The following is a 15,680-nucleotide window of genomic DNA, read 5'->3' on the forward strand; positions in this document are numbered from 1 at the left end:
TAGAATGAATAAACGGGTATAAATTAGAGGTGGAGAATAATAAACTCTGATCCTGTGTTCATTAATAACTGAAGGATTTGATGAGGAAGAAAACCATCCTTTTTTTCCTTCTCTCTTTCTCTCCTTCCCTCTCTCTTTACTCGTCTTCTCTCCTCAGCTTTATTCACAATTCTATTTCTTAAAATAAGAACAGATTTAAAAGTGTTGCACTCACATGAACTTCAGTTCCAGTGAATGCGGTTTTATTCTTCAGAGTGTGAACAGAACACTGGACGAACCGAACTTCTTTCACCCTTTTATTTTCGCTCAGGTTTTTTTTTACTTTACATTTTTTAAGCGGATTTTCCCCCCGAGACCTTCAGCTGTTCCACAAGGTCAAATCGAATCGGATTATTTCATGATTTTATTGTTACTTCTCGACAGCATTCGTCGCATTATTTTGCATCCCTGAACTTCACTTGAATGTTTGATCAAAAACAGTAATAATAATGAAACAGGGCCAAAACCCACAGCAGTGACTTTCAGCACAGAACCAGCCTGAGATGTGACTCCAGAATCATCATTTAGAGCGAATCATTGCTTTTTCTTCTACTGCCATGGAATGTGTAAAAGCAGTTACACAACGCAGTGTGTTATTTCATGGCGTTGTTGTGTAATGTTGTGTATTTCCCCTGGGTGGGTTTCTATTTCTGACTCTCAGAAATCGAGCCAGCAGAGAAACACAGCACCACATGGAAAAACCAAAGAAGAAGAACTTAGCCTCATTTCTGCTCCATCGCCAACCTGAAGAATTTCTCATCTGATCCAACCGACAGCGAGGGATGAAGGGATTGAAGGAGGCCTGGATGGACATGTGGATGGAAAAAGGGAGGGACTGCTTTGTTAGGACACAAAACCTCTGATGATCCCTGGCTGGATGAAAGAAATGAAAAGAAAATTAAACAAGGGTGTGAGGAGTAAATGAGAAGGACTTCAGTTCAAGCACTGTTCTGGTGGTCTGAAATGAAACCTGGAGGATACCCAAGATAGACACGTTCATGAAGCTGAGCACAAATCTCTCAGACTGAGAAACAAAGAGACGTGGACGAGTCTGGGGGCATGGCCAGTTGCAGGACACGGGGTTTTGGTGGTTCTTTTAATTCATCAGGCTGTGATGAATCAGATCAATAAAAAAGCAGGGATGAAACGCTGGTTGACGGAGATGTAAATAAATATGAACTAATAAACAGATATACGTGTTATTTTCTCTAAAGAGTTAGAAATGTTAGACCTGAAGCTTGAAGATGAATGTGCAGTATTTTTGTAACCTTCTCCTGATCTGTGCCTTGCATTGATCCTGTCTCTGAGCTCCACCACCAGTTCCTCACAGCTTGGTTTTGGATGTCTTGTCAGCTATACAGAGGTTTGTGCCTTTCCAAAGTATGTCCAATCAGTTTAATTTAGCAAAGCTGGACTCTAATCAAGGTGTAGAAACCTTAAACCCCAGCAACGATCAAGAGAATTGGAAGGAACCTTGAAGAGTGTGAAAACTTGTAGATGTGATATTTCAGTTATTTTTTTTACTAAAAATAAATAAATAAATGACTACAGACATTTCTAGATGTATAGAACTTCTCTAATAAAACCAGAGCTCCAATAAGGTTTCTATTTGCTTCCTGAACAACCATTTAGTCACCATTTGCTCTTATATTAAGCTCCACTCTTCTGGGAAGATGTTCCACTAAGTCTTTTTGGAGAAGTCAAGTAGTGATGTAGGTGAGAAGGTGAGGAGCCCTGGGGTGCAGTCAGCATTCAAAATCATCCTAAAGGTTTTCAATAGGGTTGATGCTCTAGAGCAGGAGATCTTCCACCAAATCCATGTAGATCTTCATGGAGCTGGCTTTGTGCACAGGGGCGCCGTCATGCTGGAACTGGTTTGGGTCTCCTAGTTCAAGCGAAAGGGAAATTGTAATGCTACTGCATCCAAAGACGTCCTACACAATAGTGACAGTGCAACAGTTTGAGGAAGATCCACATCTGGCTGGAAAAGTCAGGTGTCCCAATACTTCAAAACCCACACAACACACACTACTTCTGAGCTGGAACAGAAATTCATCCATATATAAACCTACACATTGGATGGAGACAATTTCCTGCATATTCACTGTATTTCCTTTTTATTTCCTCCTCATCTCTTCTCCACTTCAGTCTGATCTTCATCAATCACTGGTTAGTTCACGTACAGAAATGTACAGAATCTCCAGTTCACCCTGAATTAACCATAAACTCCGTTTCATTTCACTCGAGCAGCTTCATCTCCTGAACTCTTTGTGAAGGAACGTTAATTCTAAACAAGAAGCTCCAACTTCCTCCTCAGTCACAGCCGACAGGTTCGCATGGATTTTAGATAAAAACCGCATTAGCTTCAGTTTTATGGAGCTCACAATTCTTCAGAAGCTTCGACGAATAAAACCGAGGATTTAAATAGAAGTTAAGAACGGATGAGCAGGAAACATTTCTCACCATGGTTTAGATCTGAGACATCTGTTTCCTGAGAACCAGCATGAGGCAAAAAACCCTTTCATGGGTTGAAAATTAAATACAAACCTACTGTTTAAATATGAATAATATAATAAATTATAATAATATAATATTTTAATATATAATTTATTATATAATAATTACAATAATAATAATAATATAATAATAATTTAATATATAACAATTATAATATAGGAAATATAATATAAGAATAATATAATAATAATATAATAATTTAATATATAACAATTATAATATAGGAAATATAATATAATAATAATAATAATAATAATATAATTTAATATATAACAATTATAATATAGGAAATATAATATAAGAATAATATAATAATAATAATAATAATAATAATAATATAATAATTTAATATATAACAATTATAATATAGGAAATATAATATAATGATAATATAATAATAATATATAATAATTAGTATATAATAATTCGGGTTTATTATTATTTTTAAATGTATGTTGGATGTAGTGCAGAGGAAAGAGATCAAAAAGAGTTTTGCTTGTAAATTTTATTATAAAACGTATAAAAATCATAATTTAGAGTAATAAAAAGGTAAAAACTTCATCCAGCAGCAAACATTTGGTCCTGAAACACCCTGAGAGGAAAAAGAAATCCAATCAGATTGAGTTTATCGATCAATAAATATCCAAAAGTCAATAAATATCTAATGTGAGTTCCAGGGAACGGATTATAAAAAATTACAAATTAAAGCTAAAATGAAGCTTCTCAATGAGTTCTTTGTAGCATTTCTACTATAAAAAACCCCCTGAAAGATTTAATATCAAATGGGAACCAAAAGGTTCTCTACACTTTAACAAGGTTCTCTAAAATCTTCAGTCTTTGTTGTGTTGTAGTTCCTGCCCAATCACCTGTACAGAACATCTCTGTAGACACAAATATGTTTGAATTGACATTTATTATTTATTTATTTATTTATTTTTAGATGTTTTCGATATCTTTCACTAATTATTAGCCACAACTAGATCTTTATTTAATCAATGGTCCAGGTGTGAGGTGTTACAGGATGTTGGTGCACGATTGTGAGGGTGAAGAACAGCCCGAGGTGAAGCATTATAATGGTGTAATGCTTCAGTCATGGATCATCACTTTATTCCAGCATTTACGTGTTAAAACAAAACAAGGCTTCGTTTTCATGACGCTTTTTAAATTCTGCTCTTCTTCTCAAAATCCATGCAGCTTTTAAAAAAGGAAAAAAACTAATATATACATACAGAAAATAAGGACCAACCTTCTAAGAGAGAACATCTCCAGCTTTCTGCCCTAAAGGAACCTCCACACAGAAGAAAGGAATCCATACTCTGGTTCTGTCATCTGTTAAAGAAGAAACACGTGCATCAGGAGAAAAACCCAACACAAGAGAAGTTGGTGTTGAGGTCTGGAGTCTCATGCACCACCAGTGAACACATCACACATCTGCTTTAGTTTTCTTTGGACCAGTAGATTTTTTTTAAACAAACTAAATAAATAGATGAATGAAAGAAACATGTAAAAGAGAACCCGTGGTCCTCTTACCTACCAGTCCTGCACGTTTAAACCCTCACTCTCGCTAGTCTCACATGAGAAATTAAGCTTTCACTCTGTCTGAGCTGCAGACTCCCTTCAGCTATCGCTTTTCCTCCTCTCTTCTGTACGACGGATGTTTTTCCCTCCGTCTCTTCTCATTGGCTAGGCTTTTCCTAATCGGCTGGCTCCTTCAGCTGGCACCTCAGCTCACTGGACACATCTGGCAAGCGTCCGTGAAAGCGCTGGTTTGAAGACTGAACTACGCCGCTGATGCACTCAAGAGTCTCATCATCATTCAGCACTAATAAGAAGTTTACAGGAGCTGCACATCAAAATCATTTCTTTGTGTTTAAGATGTTTAATTACCTAAACGAGAGGTGGGCGTGGTCTCACCTGCTCAACATGAACATCTAATTTAAAGTAACCTTCTTTTGAGATCATCCTAGTAGGACCTGTAAATCAGTGAGAACATGTCCTGACTACAGCATGTGCTTTTTATCCACTTATAGTTCCATGTAATGTTGTGGAGCGTCAGGGAAATGCGCTAGTTCCTGTTTTCACTTATGTTATAGCAGCTATAAACGCTTAACCGCCTCTCATTCATCCTTCTTTAAACTAATATAAGACAAACAACAAAAAAAATCAGCTTGGTTGCCAGATGTTGGCGAGAAACATTCAGAGCTGCTGTGATAGAAAACGAATGAACACCTTCTGAACACCTACCATTTCCCTGAGAACGGGTTTGTTCAGGAACGTGCTGAACTCACGCTTTGCTGGAAAATATACAAAACCGGCTGTTGGTGTCCATGTGTGAGGTGAAGGAGTCTCCAGTGTCAGAACTTTGTAACGTGTAATGTTTCGAGCTCATACGTGTATGGGAGGAGTCTCCAGGTTTAGAGGTGACGCAGTAACTTATAAAGCGGAGTTTACACTTCAAGAAGATGTTTTTCAGGAAACCCTGAACGAGTGTTTAAGTGTTTAATGAAAAGAAGCGGACATGCTGAGAAATCGTTACGGTATAGGAGGAATAAAACACTCAGAGGGGATGTAAATAATTAGCTTCAGTACTGAAAGTGTACAATTAGTATATTATTGTCCTTTTTATTGTGTTGGTATTGTGAATATTTGTAGTGAACATCACGCCGTATCGCTTCTTTTAAATACGTAGTCGAAGTAAAAACACTGAGAAATACAGAGATAAATAAATAAATAAATAAATAAATAAAAACTCATGAGCGATTTATTTCTTCTTGATTGATGGCGCATTACAGTAAAAACCCCCCAAAGTTCATAAAAAAAGTCGAAAAATAAAGTAATAAAATAAAAGGAAGTTCCCTAAAAAGCGGAATGGAATGATTTTACACTTCACAGGACATCAAACGTTACACTAAAAAGCTCCAACAATAAAAATCATTTCGTCCAGATTCCAAAATGAGTTTAGACTTATGAAAAAACCCAAACCCACACACACCACTGACCTCCGACCCCTAATCACCCCCACCCCCTGACCAAAAGATGATTTTTTTTTTTTTTTTCTTTCTTCTCTATCATACACGTTTCATGGTGTGTGGCAGGTGTTATTATCGCTGAGCAGATTCTAGGTGTGTAAACCTGCTTCTTTCATTTCTCTCCTTTCCCTGTCATCATCATCCTCATCATCATCATCCTCATCCTCCTCTCTCTGGCTCTCCTCTCCTCTCCTAAGTACTGTGGCCTGTTGGACAATATGAACATAACACATTGTTACACACTGATCCTTTCTGCTTTCCTTTGCTTTTTTTTTTTTTTTTGGTTTTCTAAATACGCAATCATGAGCTACACAGAAGCAAACCTTCAGCGAGGGAAGGGTTTGGACCCGAGCGCATTTTTGTTGTTCACGTGCATCTCTTGGAGAACAACGCAACTCGATTATTATTATTTTGGTTTTAAGTGAACGACGTTCGTGTCCAGAATTCACCAGGAAACAACTTCATGTCATTAGATAAAACGTACAACCAGGTTTCCCCTGAATGAGGACACACATTGATTCAGATCACCTCCTAAACCACAGAGTAGAGGTCGACCGATTCATCGGTTTTGCTGATTAATCATCACCGATAGTGGATTGCTGGAACTATGTGCAAACATCCATACTGATAGTTTTTCCGGGTTGCGTCCGCTGCCAACACGAGAGCGGCCTCTAGAGGCGACTCACCGACATCACGTGTTTGTTTTTACATGCGAGTTCTATTACATTAGTTATTTACAATTTGTTATTTAATAATATAATGAATACATTCATATTTATATCATTTAGCACATTTTCATGATTTAGTACCGTTTTCTATTTTTGTAATAAAGTTCAGTACTATTTTACAGAGTGTTTTTTTATCCAGTATTCATTTTTTTTTTTTAAACGATCGGTCGAATAATTAGTTATCGGTAAAATCCACTATCGGAGACTTCTACCAGAGTTTGATCTGCTTGAAAGCTTTCGGATGACCGATTAATCCTTCAAACCTCAGGTACGGACTAAACTGCCGACACGAACGCTCGCTCTTTACAGAAAAGGGAAAACGAGGAACGACAAAATAATTGTGGTTTGTACAAATCTGTTTAAATCAGTTCTGAACGCTTGAACTATTTCAGGACACAAAACAGCAGCTCAGGTTCACACTTTGATCAAACCATTCGATTGTTACGTCAGGATCAGGTTCTGAACTGGTCGTGTGTAATATGACATCACTAATAACGATCAAACACGCAGCTTTTGAAATGAATTAATCTGTGTATAAGGAACAATAACGATCAAACGAGCGGCGAATTAAAAAAAAAAGAAAAGAAGAATATGAGACGAGGAAAGGGGCGGAGCTTCCGGTGTACACCAAGAGTCGTATGCGACTTGAGGAAAATCAGGGTCCGTGTTGTTTAGGAGTTTTGGGAATTAAGCGTGAACAAATTTTGGGGATTTTTCTGATGATTACAAATTTTAAGAAACCATTTGTTTGCTAACGTGAATGTTTGAAGGTTTGCTGCTGAACCTGTTAGACCACACACACACACACACACACACACACACACACACACACACACACACACACACTCTCACACACACGTTCCGTGTCACCACAGATCTACTGATGGTTCTTCTTATGAAGTAAAGTGATGGAAGCTAGAACACAGAACCTGGTGGTGAGACTCTGAAGTGCATAAGAACGATTCTTACCCAGAACTTAGAACCTCCTTCCTCCAGATCCACCTCCGTAACCACCGCCACCGCCGCTGCCCCCGGAACCACCGCTGTAGCCGCCTACAAGACCATTTTAATCAGTACACACTGCAACAACACTGGATTCGTTCACACAAGCTCACATACTGGCTTGTGGTGGGTGGATTGTGTGAAATTGACCCTCACCGCCGTATGGGCCGCCACTGCCGCTCCGTCCTCCACCTCCGTAGTTTCCTCCCTTCATCGGGCCGTAATTAGATGACGACTGGTTGTTGTAGTTGCCGAAGTCGTTATAGTCGCCGCCGCCTCCAAAGTTTCCTACAAGAGTTGTATTTTTCTCTCGTTATAAAGTGCTGATGATCTCCACCAAACAACAAGACAAACCAAAGAACATCAATCGTAACCCAAACCTCCTCCGTAGTTTCCTCCACCTCCACCTCCTCCATTGTAGTTGTCGTATCCCCCGCCTCCGTATCCACCCCCGCCCTGGTTTCCATACCCGCCTCCGCCGCCCCCTCCGTATCCACGGTTACCGCCGTAGCTAGGACCACCTCCCCCGTACCCACCTGTTACAAATTTCTCACTTTATTATACAAACAAATCCAATAGAACAACCACGAGTCAGCGTTTTTCATAGCATCCTAAAACCTTCTCACCGTTTCCTCCGTAACCGTTTCCATATCCGTCTCCATCCCCATATCCACCACGCCCACCTCCTCCATATCCACCTGCAGAGAGAACGCCATTTAAAACCTCACACTGCTCCACCTACGCTCCTGAGGTTCAGCGTTCAGAAAACTTCTCACCTCCGTATCCTCCTCCTCGACCGCCGAAGTTTCCTCCACTGCCTCCGCGACTTCCTACAGCGGCACGAGACACGCCGGAGTCCGTTATCTCACCATTACTCTCAAACATAACGCTCAGAAAATAACATCTCCTTCTCTCTCACCTCTGTTGTTCATGGACACTCTGTTCATCTCTTCCCTGGAAAGCGCTTTCCTCACCTCACAGTTGTGCCCGTTCACTGTGTGGTACTTCTGAACTGGAACCAAGAAATTATTCATTCATTATGATGTTCGTGACTCCAGGGCCAGTTCATCACCACGTCTGCGTGCGAGATACTCACTGACTATCCTGTCCACCGAATCGTGGTCTTCAAACGTAACGAAGGCGAAACCCCGCCTCTTGTCGCTGTTCTTCTCGGTCATGATGTTCACCTCCTCGATTTTGCCGAACTGAGAGAAGTAGTCACGCAGGTGCTCCTCGTCCGTGTCCTCTTTGATTCCTCCAACAAAGATCTTCTTCACCGTGGAGTGAGCGCCCGGCCTGCACGAGTCCTAAAAATACATTATTAATCTTATTTTAATTTAAAAATAACATTTGATCTGAACGGCATCTCGACTTAATGGTGCCAAAACCCAAACAACAATGATTTTCACAGCTGCTGAAATGATAATACACACGTTTTAAAAATTATTACTTTTTCTTTTGTATTTATACACTGTAATGTTTATACTTTTATTTTGTCTCTACTTTGTTTTTATATATATTTACACATTTCTTTTTTTTTTGCTGTAACACAGATTTCCCCACTGTGGGACGAATAAAGGTGTGCAGTCCAGTCCTGTCCAGTCCAGTCCAGGCTAGTCCAGTCCAGTCCTGTCCAGTCCTGTCCAGGCTAGTCCAGTCCAGTCCTGTCCAGGCTAGTCCAGTCCAGTCCAGGCTAGTCCAGTCCAGTCCTGTCCAGTCCAGTCGAGTCCAGGCTAGTCCTGTCCAGTCCAGTCCAGTCCAGTCCAGTCCTGTCCAGTCCAGGCTAGTCCGGTCCAGTCCAGTCCTGTCCAGTCCTGTCCAGTCCAGTCCTGTCCAGTCCAGTCCAGTCCAGGCTAGTCCAGTCCTGTCCAGTCCAGGCTAGTCCAGTCCAGTCCAGTCCAGTCCAGGCTAGTCCGGTCCAGTCCAGGCTAGTCCAGTCCAGGCTAGTCTAGTCCTGTCCAGTCCAGTCCAGTCAGTCCAGTCCTGTCCAGTCCAGTCCAGTCCAGTCCTGTCCAGTCCAGTCAGTCCAGTCCAGTCCTGTCAGTCCAGTCCAGTCCTGTCAGTCCTGTCCAGTCCAGTCCTGTCCAGTCCAGTCCAGGCTAGTCCAGTCCAGTCCTGTCCAGTCCAGTCCAGGCTAGTCCTGTCCAGTCCAGTCAGGCTAGTCCAGTCCAGGCTAGTCTAGTCCTGTCCAGTCCAGTCCAGTCCAGTCCAGGCTAGTCCAGTCCAGTCCAGGTTAGTCCAGTCCAGTCCAGGCTAGTCCAGTCCAGTCCAGGCCAGTCCTGTCCAGTCCAGGCTAGTCCGGTTCAGTCTGGTCCAGACAAGTCCAGTCCTGGTAACACCCTTTTTTTTGCCAACCTTGACCTCATCCAGCACCATGATCTTAACTTAATGGCGTAATTCTGGCGGTTCTCATCTCTATTTTCTATAAAGAATCAAAGGTAACATGTGACTGGTTCATGGTGCAGGTTCTCATCCATGTCTAATTTTCAAAAAGTAGCAAAAACGATCATGACCCGTCCATGACCTCCTAACATGAAGTCATCACACTGAAACACTCGCTGCAGATCAACTGAGGCTTTCACACATTAATCACTTTCTTTAAATATATAAATTACTATTATATTATTTACAAAAACACTAATTACAAAAATATTAATAACAAATATACTAATTATAAAAAGGGAAGCAAAAGGTGAAGGTTCAGGAACCCCACCGTGTGGAGGTGAAGCACCAGTCATCCATACACATCACATTAATAATACTGTTACAGGTTGAAAAGAAAGCGCAGGGAAATGTGATCACCTCTCGCGAGACGGCTCTTTTGGGCTCCACGGCTCTCCCGTCCACTTTGTGAGGTCGCGCGTCCATCGCCGCGTCCACTTCGTTCACCGAGCTGTAGGTCACGAAGCCGAACCCCCTCGACCTCTTAGTGTTCGGATCCCTCATCACCTGTAACAATACGCCCATGGGTCAGTCTTATAGACGTGCAGCTGCGGATTATACGTGTAAATCAACCAGCTCGTTCTGATATTGTTTCCGTAGCTCAGGGAAGGAGTGTGTGGAAGGAGTCTCCAGTGTCAGACAGAAGAAAAAAGAGACAGTAAAAGAAAGGGGCCACACACTCGTTTCATCGAGAATGAATGTAACTATAAAAGGATAAAAGCTCCAATGTTTTACTCTTAAATAAACATTCAGTGTCTGATTATTTCGCTTTAGCAGCATGTCCTGGAGAGTCTCCCAGACGGGGGGAAGTCACACTCACCACACAGTCTGTCAGAGTTCCCCATTGTTCAAAATGCGCCCGGAGGCTCTCATCTGTTGTCTCGAAGCTCAGACCCCCAATGAAGAGCTTTCGCATCTGCTCTGGTTCACGAGGCGTCTTCACAGAGACACAAAACACAAGAGATTTAGATTATTAGATTATTAACATGCACAAATGTAAAGGAAACGTGCACATCTGAGAAGAATGGAAACAACAAAACCACCAGGAATCATTATTTTGTATTATTATTATTATTATTTAAAACGGAAGTGCATTTCTATTCAATACAGGATACAGGATGTGAGGATTCATCCCAGTCCTTCACCCCCACACCTCTCAGAGAGAGAAAAAAGGGCCTAATTCAGATCATAACCGTTATAACACTGGAAAATAAACCTCACATCTCTATTAAAGATGTTTAATAAATAATCATGGACACTTTTGAATGGAGAAAAGCCTCTGTGACAAAGACCATTGAATTCAATAACAAAAGACGGCGGCTCGGTCCCAATTAACTCCATTACCGCTACATTTGTGCACTACACAGGGCGCGACTGAAACACGCTCTGCGCCCTATCTAGTGCACTTCGCGAATAAAACACAGCCATTCGGAATTCAACCCAGGACAAAGGTTCAATCGTGCATGAATTGCGTGCAAGATATAGTTATTATTACTAACACAGTCAAATGATTTTTTATATGATTTTAATATACAAAACATGCAGCAGAGTCAAATTTACACAGTTATAAATAAATAATATCAACATCCATGCTACAAAGATTTTTTTTTTCGCGATATAAAAAAAATACACGGCAAATAAACAACACATTATAAATAATAATAATAATAATAATAATAATAATAATAATAATAATAATAAATGGCACCTCTTTTGACATGGCGGCGGCTCGGTGCTGATCGGATACGCGGCTCGGCTCGACCGACTGCGCCTCAGAAAGAGATGATTACGTCATCACGCACGGGAGACGCGACCCTGTCGTGCTTCCTGACGCAGACGGCGCTTCTCGACGCTGATTGGTCAGTCCGGCCCCCCGGCACGCACGCAAATGGCGTACGCACGCTGGGTTTTTGAATGGAAAGGAACGTTGACATGCGTATTGTGGATATGAGAAGAACATGCATAGAATATCCATAGAAATAAATAAATAAATAAATAAATAAAAAACAGGGCAATGAAGACAAATATATTCGCACTAACAAACAATTTATGCTTTTATCTGATATATAAAAAGGCTTTAAAAATCTAAACTAACTCATACTGACTTTATCTGCTTCCTTTGTCTGTTTTTCTGCACCTTAAATTGTTATATTGTTCATGTGTTTTTGGTTTTGTTGCTCTTCAGGTTCACATTCCACTGCAGGTCATATTCTGTGCATAACTACGAGGTAGTTTGAAAAAAGTTTCGAGACAGGTTTTGTAACACGAGGCTGCACGCACAGGCACAGGGAGCACCGACCTTCATAAGTCAGTGTGCCAAAAGACACGTACGTAAGTCTCAACTCTCACACGTGAGTTTCACACCGGAAACATGATCTCACACCACCCTACTCGCCAAATTTGGCTTCTGCAGACTTCATGATCTTCATGATGAAGATCCAAACTTCCAGGACACATTCCAGAAGTGGTGGGAACGCTGGGAGCACCACGTTGCTGCTCAAGGGGACTTTTTTAAAGGTGACAGTGTGTAAACAAAGATAAATAAAGTCCTTTCTTGTGAGCAGAGTGAGTCTTAAATCTACACCTCATGATTGTGACCTGAACACGTGAGGGAGTGGATTAATCACGTTTAACGCCAAAACTACTGCCGGAACGCAGGAAAACGAGCAATCGTCATTTTACGCTACAACAATTACAAGATAGAAACAAAATGCAGAAATGACCCACGTTATTTACAATTTTAACATCAAAACCGTTTGTAAAACACGGCTCCATTAGTTCAAGCTGCTTTTCTATCGGCTGCACTTGATTATAAATGTGGCTGTTTGTAGTTTACTGTTTGACAGCTGTGGGTTTATCAAATCCTGTCATATACGTACTTATTAAATGTGTGTTGAGATGTTATGGAGGAAGTAGTAGAGATGTGTGTGATTCTGGGGCCCTGTATGTCGTGTTCATTTGTATTTTGTTTCAGAAAAATCTATTAACCATTGACATCACATTTATGTCATTTTGGAACACAGCCTTATCCAGATTGGCCTATAATTAATCATCTTATTTATACACTGAGCAGTCGAGGGTTAAAGGCCTTGCTGAAGGTCTCAGCAGTGGCAGGTTGGTGGTGCAGGGATTTAAACTAACAACCTTTTGATCCAAAGTCCAGCATCATATACATTGTGCTCCCACATCCCATCCAGCACAGAATCCATCAGTGACTTCATGGGGGTTTGGATGTTAAATTATGAAAATATTGTGCCTGTTAGGAAACTGGTCATTTTTGATATTGTGAGATTGTGAATCTTACACTGTGTGTGATAAAAACGAGGGGAGGAAATTCATAAATAATTAATTTTCTCTTTGTTTTTGTGTTCAAAACAATCAAAAAGCTATTTTCTCCTTTTTTTTTTTTTTTTTTTTGCTTTCAATATAAAAAAAAAATGGAGTGAAAGTGTCGACGCCTTTCTGGTCATTCTTTAGTCTTTGTTTTGCTAATCTAATCCGAGAATCATGTTAATGCAAATCCGCACACATAGAATGTAAATCACATGTAAATTCTGAGCAAATACACAATGCAAAATATGTGCAAAACTGTCTTTTCCCTGACCCTTACACCTGATTAGTCCAGAAACCTGTCAATCAAACAAGTTGCAAACTAAATCATTAAGTTTGTTACAATTTTCTGGCAAGAAAATAAAAAGGATTGTGAGAAGATCTGCAAATAAATTATACACATTCCTATTATAACACATTATCATCAGAATGCTGCATGTTCACACCAGATGTCCAGCAGTGCCATCAGCAAGAACCAGAGGAAACCAGTGGGACTCGGGTACAGCTATACGCTGTCTGGAGAAGTGTGGTCAGAAGTGTTCTTCATGGAGGAATTGTGGCCAAAAATCCAAACCTCCAACATGGAAACAAGTCTAGATGAGCAACTTCTCATGAAAACAGAGGAACTGGAGATCTGAAGTGATGAGACAAAATCTGAAACATTCGGCTGTAGAAGGAGGAAAGTTGGAGACAGTCATGAGAAATACAGACTACTGCCACCTGCTGGTATGGTCTCGGGTGTGTGTGTGTGTGTGTGTGTGTGTGTGTGTGTGTGTGTGTGTGTGTGTGTGTGTGTGTGTGTGTGTGTTCACGTATGCCATGTTTGTTTCACCCCTGTTTTCACTCAAATAACGACTTTGCACGCGACTAATGATGAAGAAGAAAACGATGATGATGATGATGATGTTCTCCTCTTCCTCCTTTCTATCTATTTTGTTAATTGCAATTCATGTCCAATCAGTTCTCTTTCTATTGTTCTCTTTCCTTTTCTTCTTCCATCTCTCAGTTCATCTCTGTTCTCATCTCTCACTCATTTTAGGCTTTTTTCTTTTCACTCCTCTTTCTCCTGCTCCATTCTTTTCACCTCATCTCAACACATTTCTGTTTTCTTTTTTTGTGCCATTCTTCCCTCTATCGCTCTTTTCTTTTACGTTCTCTCTCTTTTCTTTTCCGAGTTTCATCTATCTTCTACCTTTCCCCCTGTTTTTACACTCACCCTTTACCTCCTTTTATTACACATTCCCCTCTCTCTCTCTCTCTCTCTCTCTCCTGCAGTATCAGTAATTCACTCCCTCTGTTCACTTGCTGATAGATTTGTAGCCACTGTCGTGCTATTGGTCGTTACCTGACGGCTGTGATTTAAAGCTCGCTCCTGATTGGCTGAGATTAGACAGAGGGGAATTTATTGCTGGCTCCTGATTGGTTGATGTCTCGGTTAGAGGTAAATTACAGCCGCAGAGCTGATGGGAGGCAGAAGCAGAGCCAGATTACAGCCATAAAACTGTGTGTGTGTGTGTGTGTGTGTGTGTGTGTGTGTGTGTGTGTGTGTGTGTGTGCGCGTGCGTGCGTGCGTGTGCGCGTTTAAAACCCACAAAGGAAAACATACAGAAATAGAAGCAAAGCTGCAAGAGGACAGAAAAATCCTGCAAACAAAAGAGCAGGAAATTTTACCTCTTAAATTAATCTCTCCTACAAATCCATGATTCAATTATTCTTCCAGACAAATTATATATATATATATATATATATATATGTGTGTGTATATGGGTAAATTTGGTGTTTTTTAAATATAATTTCAATTCATTGTGTTGCTTTTAAATGGTTTGAAACTAAAGAAGAAGAAAAAAAGTATCTGAAGTTCAAACATCAAAATGGAGTCAAAAGAAATGATGGAGACACAAAAACCCTCATAAAAATAAAAGATTATAAAATTATCCAGTAAAAATATTTTATGAACATTATCAACAAGAAAAAAAATACTAAAATGATTTGATTTTTTTTAAATAATTTTAAAAAAGGAAACAAGTATTAAATAATTTGAATGTTTTGGTTTCACTGATATTTTACAAAAAAAATACACAGACCAAATTAATTAAATGAATAAAATCATATAGACTAAATATAAATTAAATAAAAATATATAGTACCATTTAAACAACAAATAAAATTGATATATATTTCAGTGGAAGTGAATTATTTAATTATTTTTTTGTCTGACACTAAACTCTATTTTTAACAAATAAAAATGAAAATGAACACTGTTTCCTGTCTGAAATAAAAACATAAAACAAAACACGATATTTTAATGTAATTGTATGAATTTGATGATTTGAATGTTTGGTGAAAAATTAATTTTCAACATCTTAATTTATGAGTTCACAACATTCCGTTTCTCAAATATTACACACATGAGCTGTTTTAGAGAATTCTTTATAATCATAGAGAATTATGTAATGTATAATAATATATTTTATAATTTTATATAAATAGTTTTATTTTTATTTCTTTTTTTTTTACTTTTGCTCACGAGTACAATTTATGAGAAATAATCAACAAAAATAAATGAATGAATTAAATATATTTACAGCGGATT

At 39.6% G+C, this 15,680-nt stretch overlaps 1 protein-coding gene across 3 annotated transcripts; it reads right to left on the minus strand.

The window, feature by feature from the left end:
• Window positions 1-283: 283 nt before the first annotated feature.
• hnrnpa1a (heterogeneous nuclear ribonucleoprotein A1a) lies at window positions 284-11,600 on the minus strand. Of its 3 annotated transcripts, none has more exons than XR_006928723.1 (12): window positions 11,466-11,600; window positions 10,578-10,694; window positions 10,118-10,264; window positions 8,412-8,622; window positions 8,235-8,327; window positions 8,092-8,145; window positions 7,942-8,013; window positions 7,696-7,851; window positions 7,472-7,603; window positions 7,283-7,366; window positions 3,803-3,885; window positions 284-912 (listed from the first exon to the last, which is right to left on the minus strand). XR_006928723.1 is itself a non-coding variant. In XM_046875454.1 (11 exons), the coding sequence occupies exons 1-10, from the start codon at window positions 11,475-11,477 to the stop codon at window positions 7,290-7,292; spliced, it is 1,071 nt and encodes a 356-aa protein (XP_046731410.1). In that variant the 5' UTR covers window positions 11,478-11,600; the 3' UTR covers window positions 5,621-5,791; window positions 7,283-7,289. The 3 variants fall into 3 exon arrangements, 1 of the variants encoding a protein (XP_046731410.1); XR_006928722.1 differs by lacking the exon at window positions 284-912 and adding an exon at window positions 3,047-3,148; XM_046875454.1 differs by lacking the exons at window positions 284-912; window positions 3,803-3,885 and adding an exon at window positions 5,621-5,791.
• Window positions 11,601-15,680: the final 4,080 nt, after the last annotated feature.

The sequence above is a fragment of the Silurus meridionalis genome, chromosome 19 (assembly GCF_014805685.1).
Source record: "Silurus meridionalis isolate SWU-2019-XX chromosome 19, ASM1480568v1, whole genome shotgun sequence".
Lineage (NCBI taxonomy): Eukaryota > Metazoa > Chordata > Actinopteri > Siluriformes > Siluridae > Silurus > Silurus meridionalis.

Bases quoted from the DNA above. Each gene is read 5' to 3' on its own strand.
- hnrnpa1a (XM_046875454.1), bottom strand. The intron at 10,265-10,577 runs GTGAGTGTGACT...GTATTGTTACAG, and splicing joins GAACTCTGACAGACTGTGTG to GTGATGAGGGATCCGAACAC. The intron at 8,014-8,091 runs GTGAGAAGTTTT...TTCTCTCTGCAG, and splicing joins TCGAGGAGGAGGATACGGAG to GTGGATATGGAGGAGGTGGG.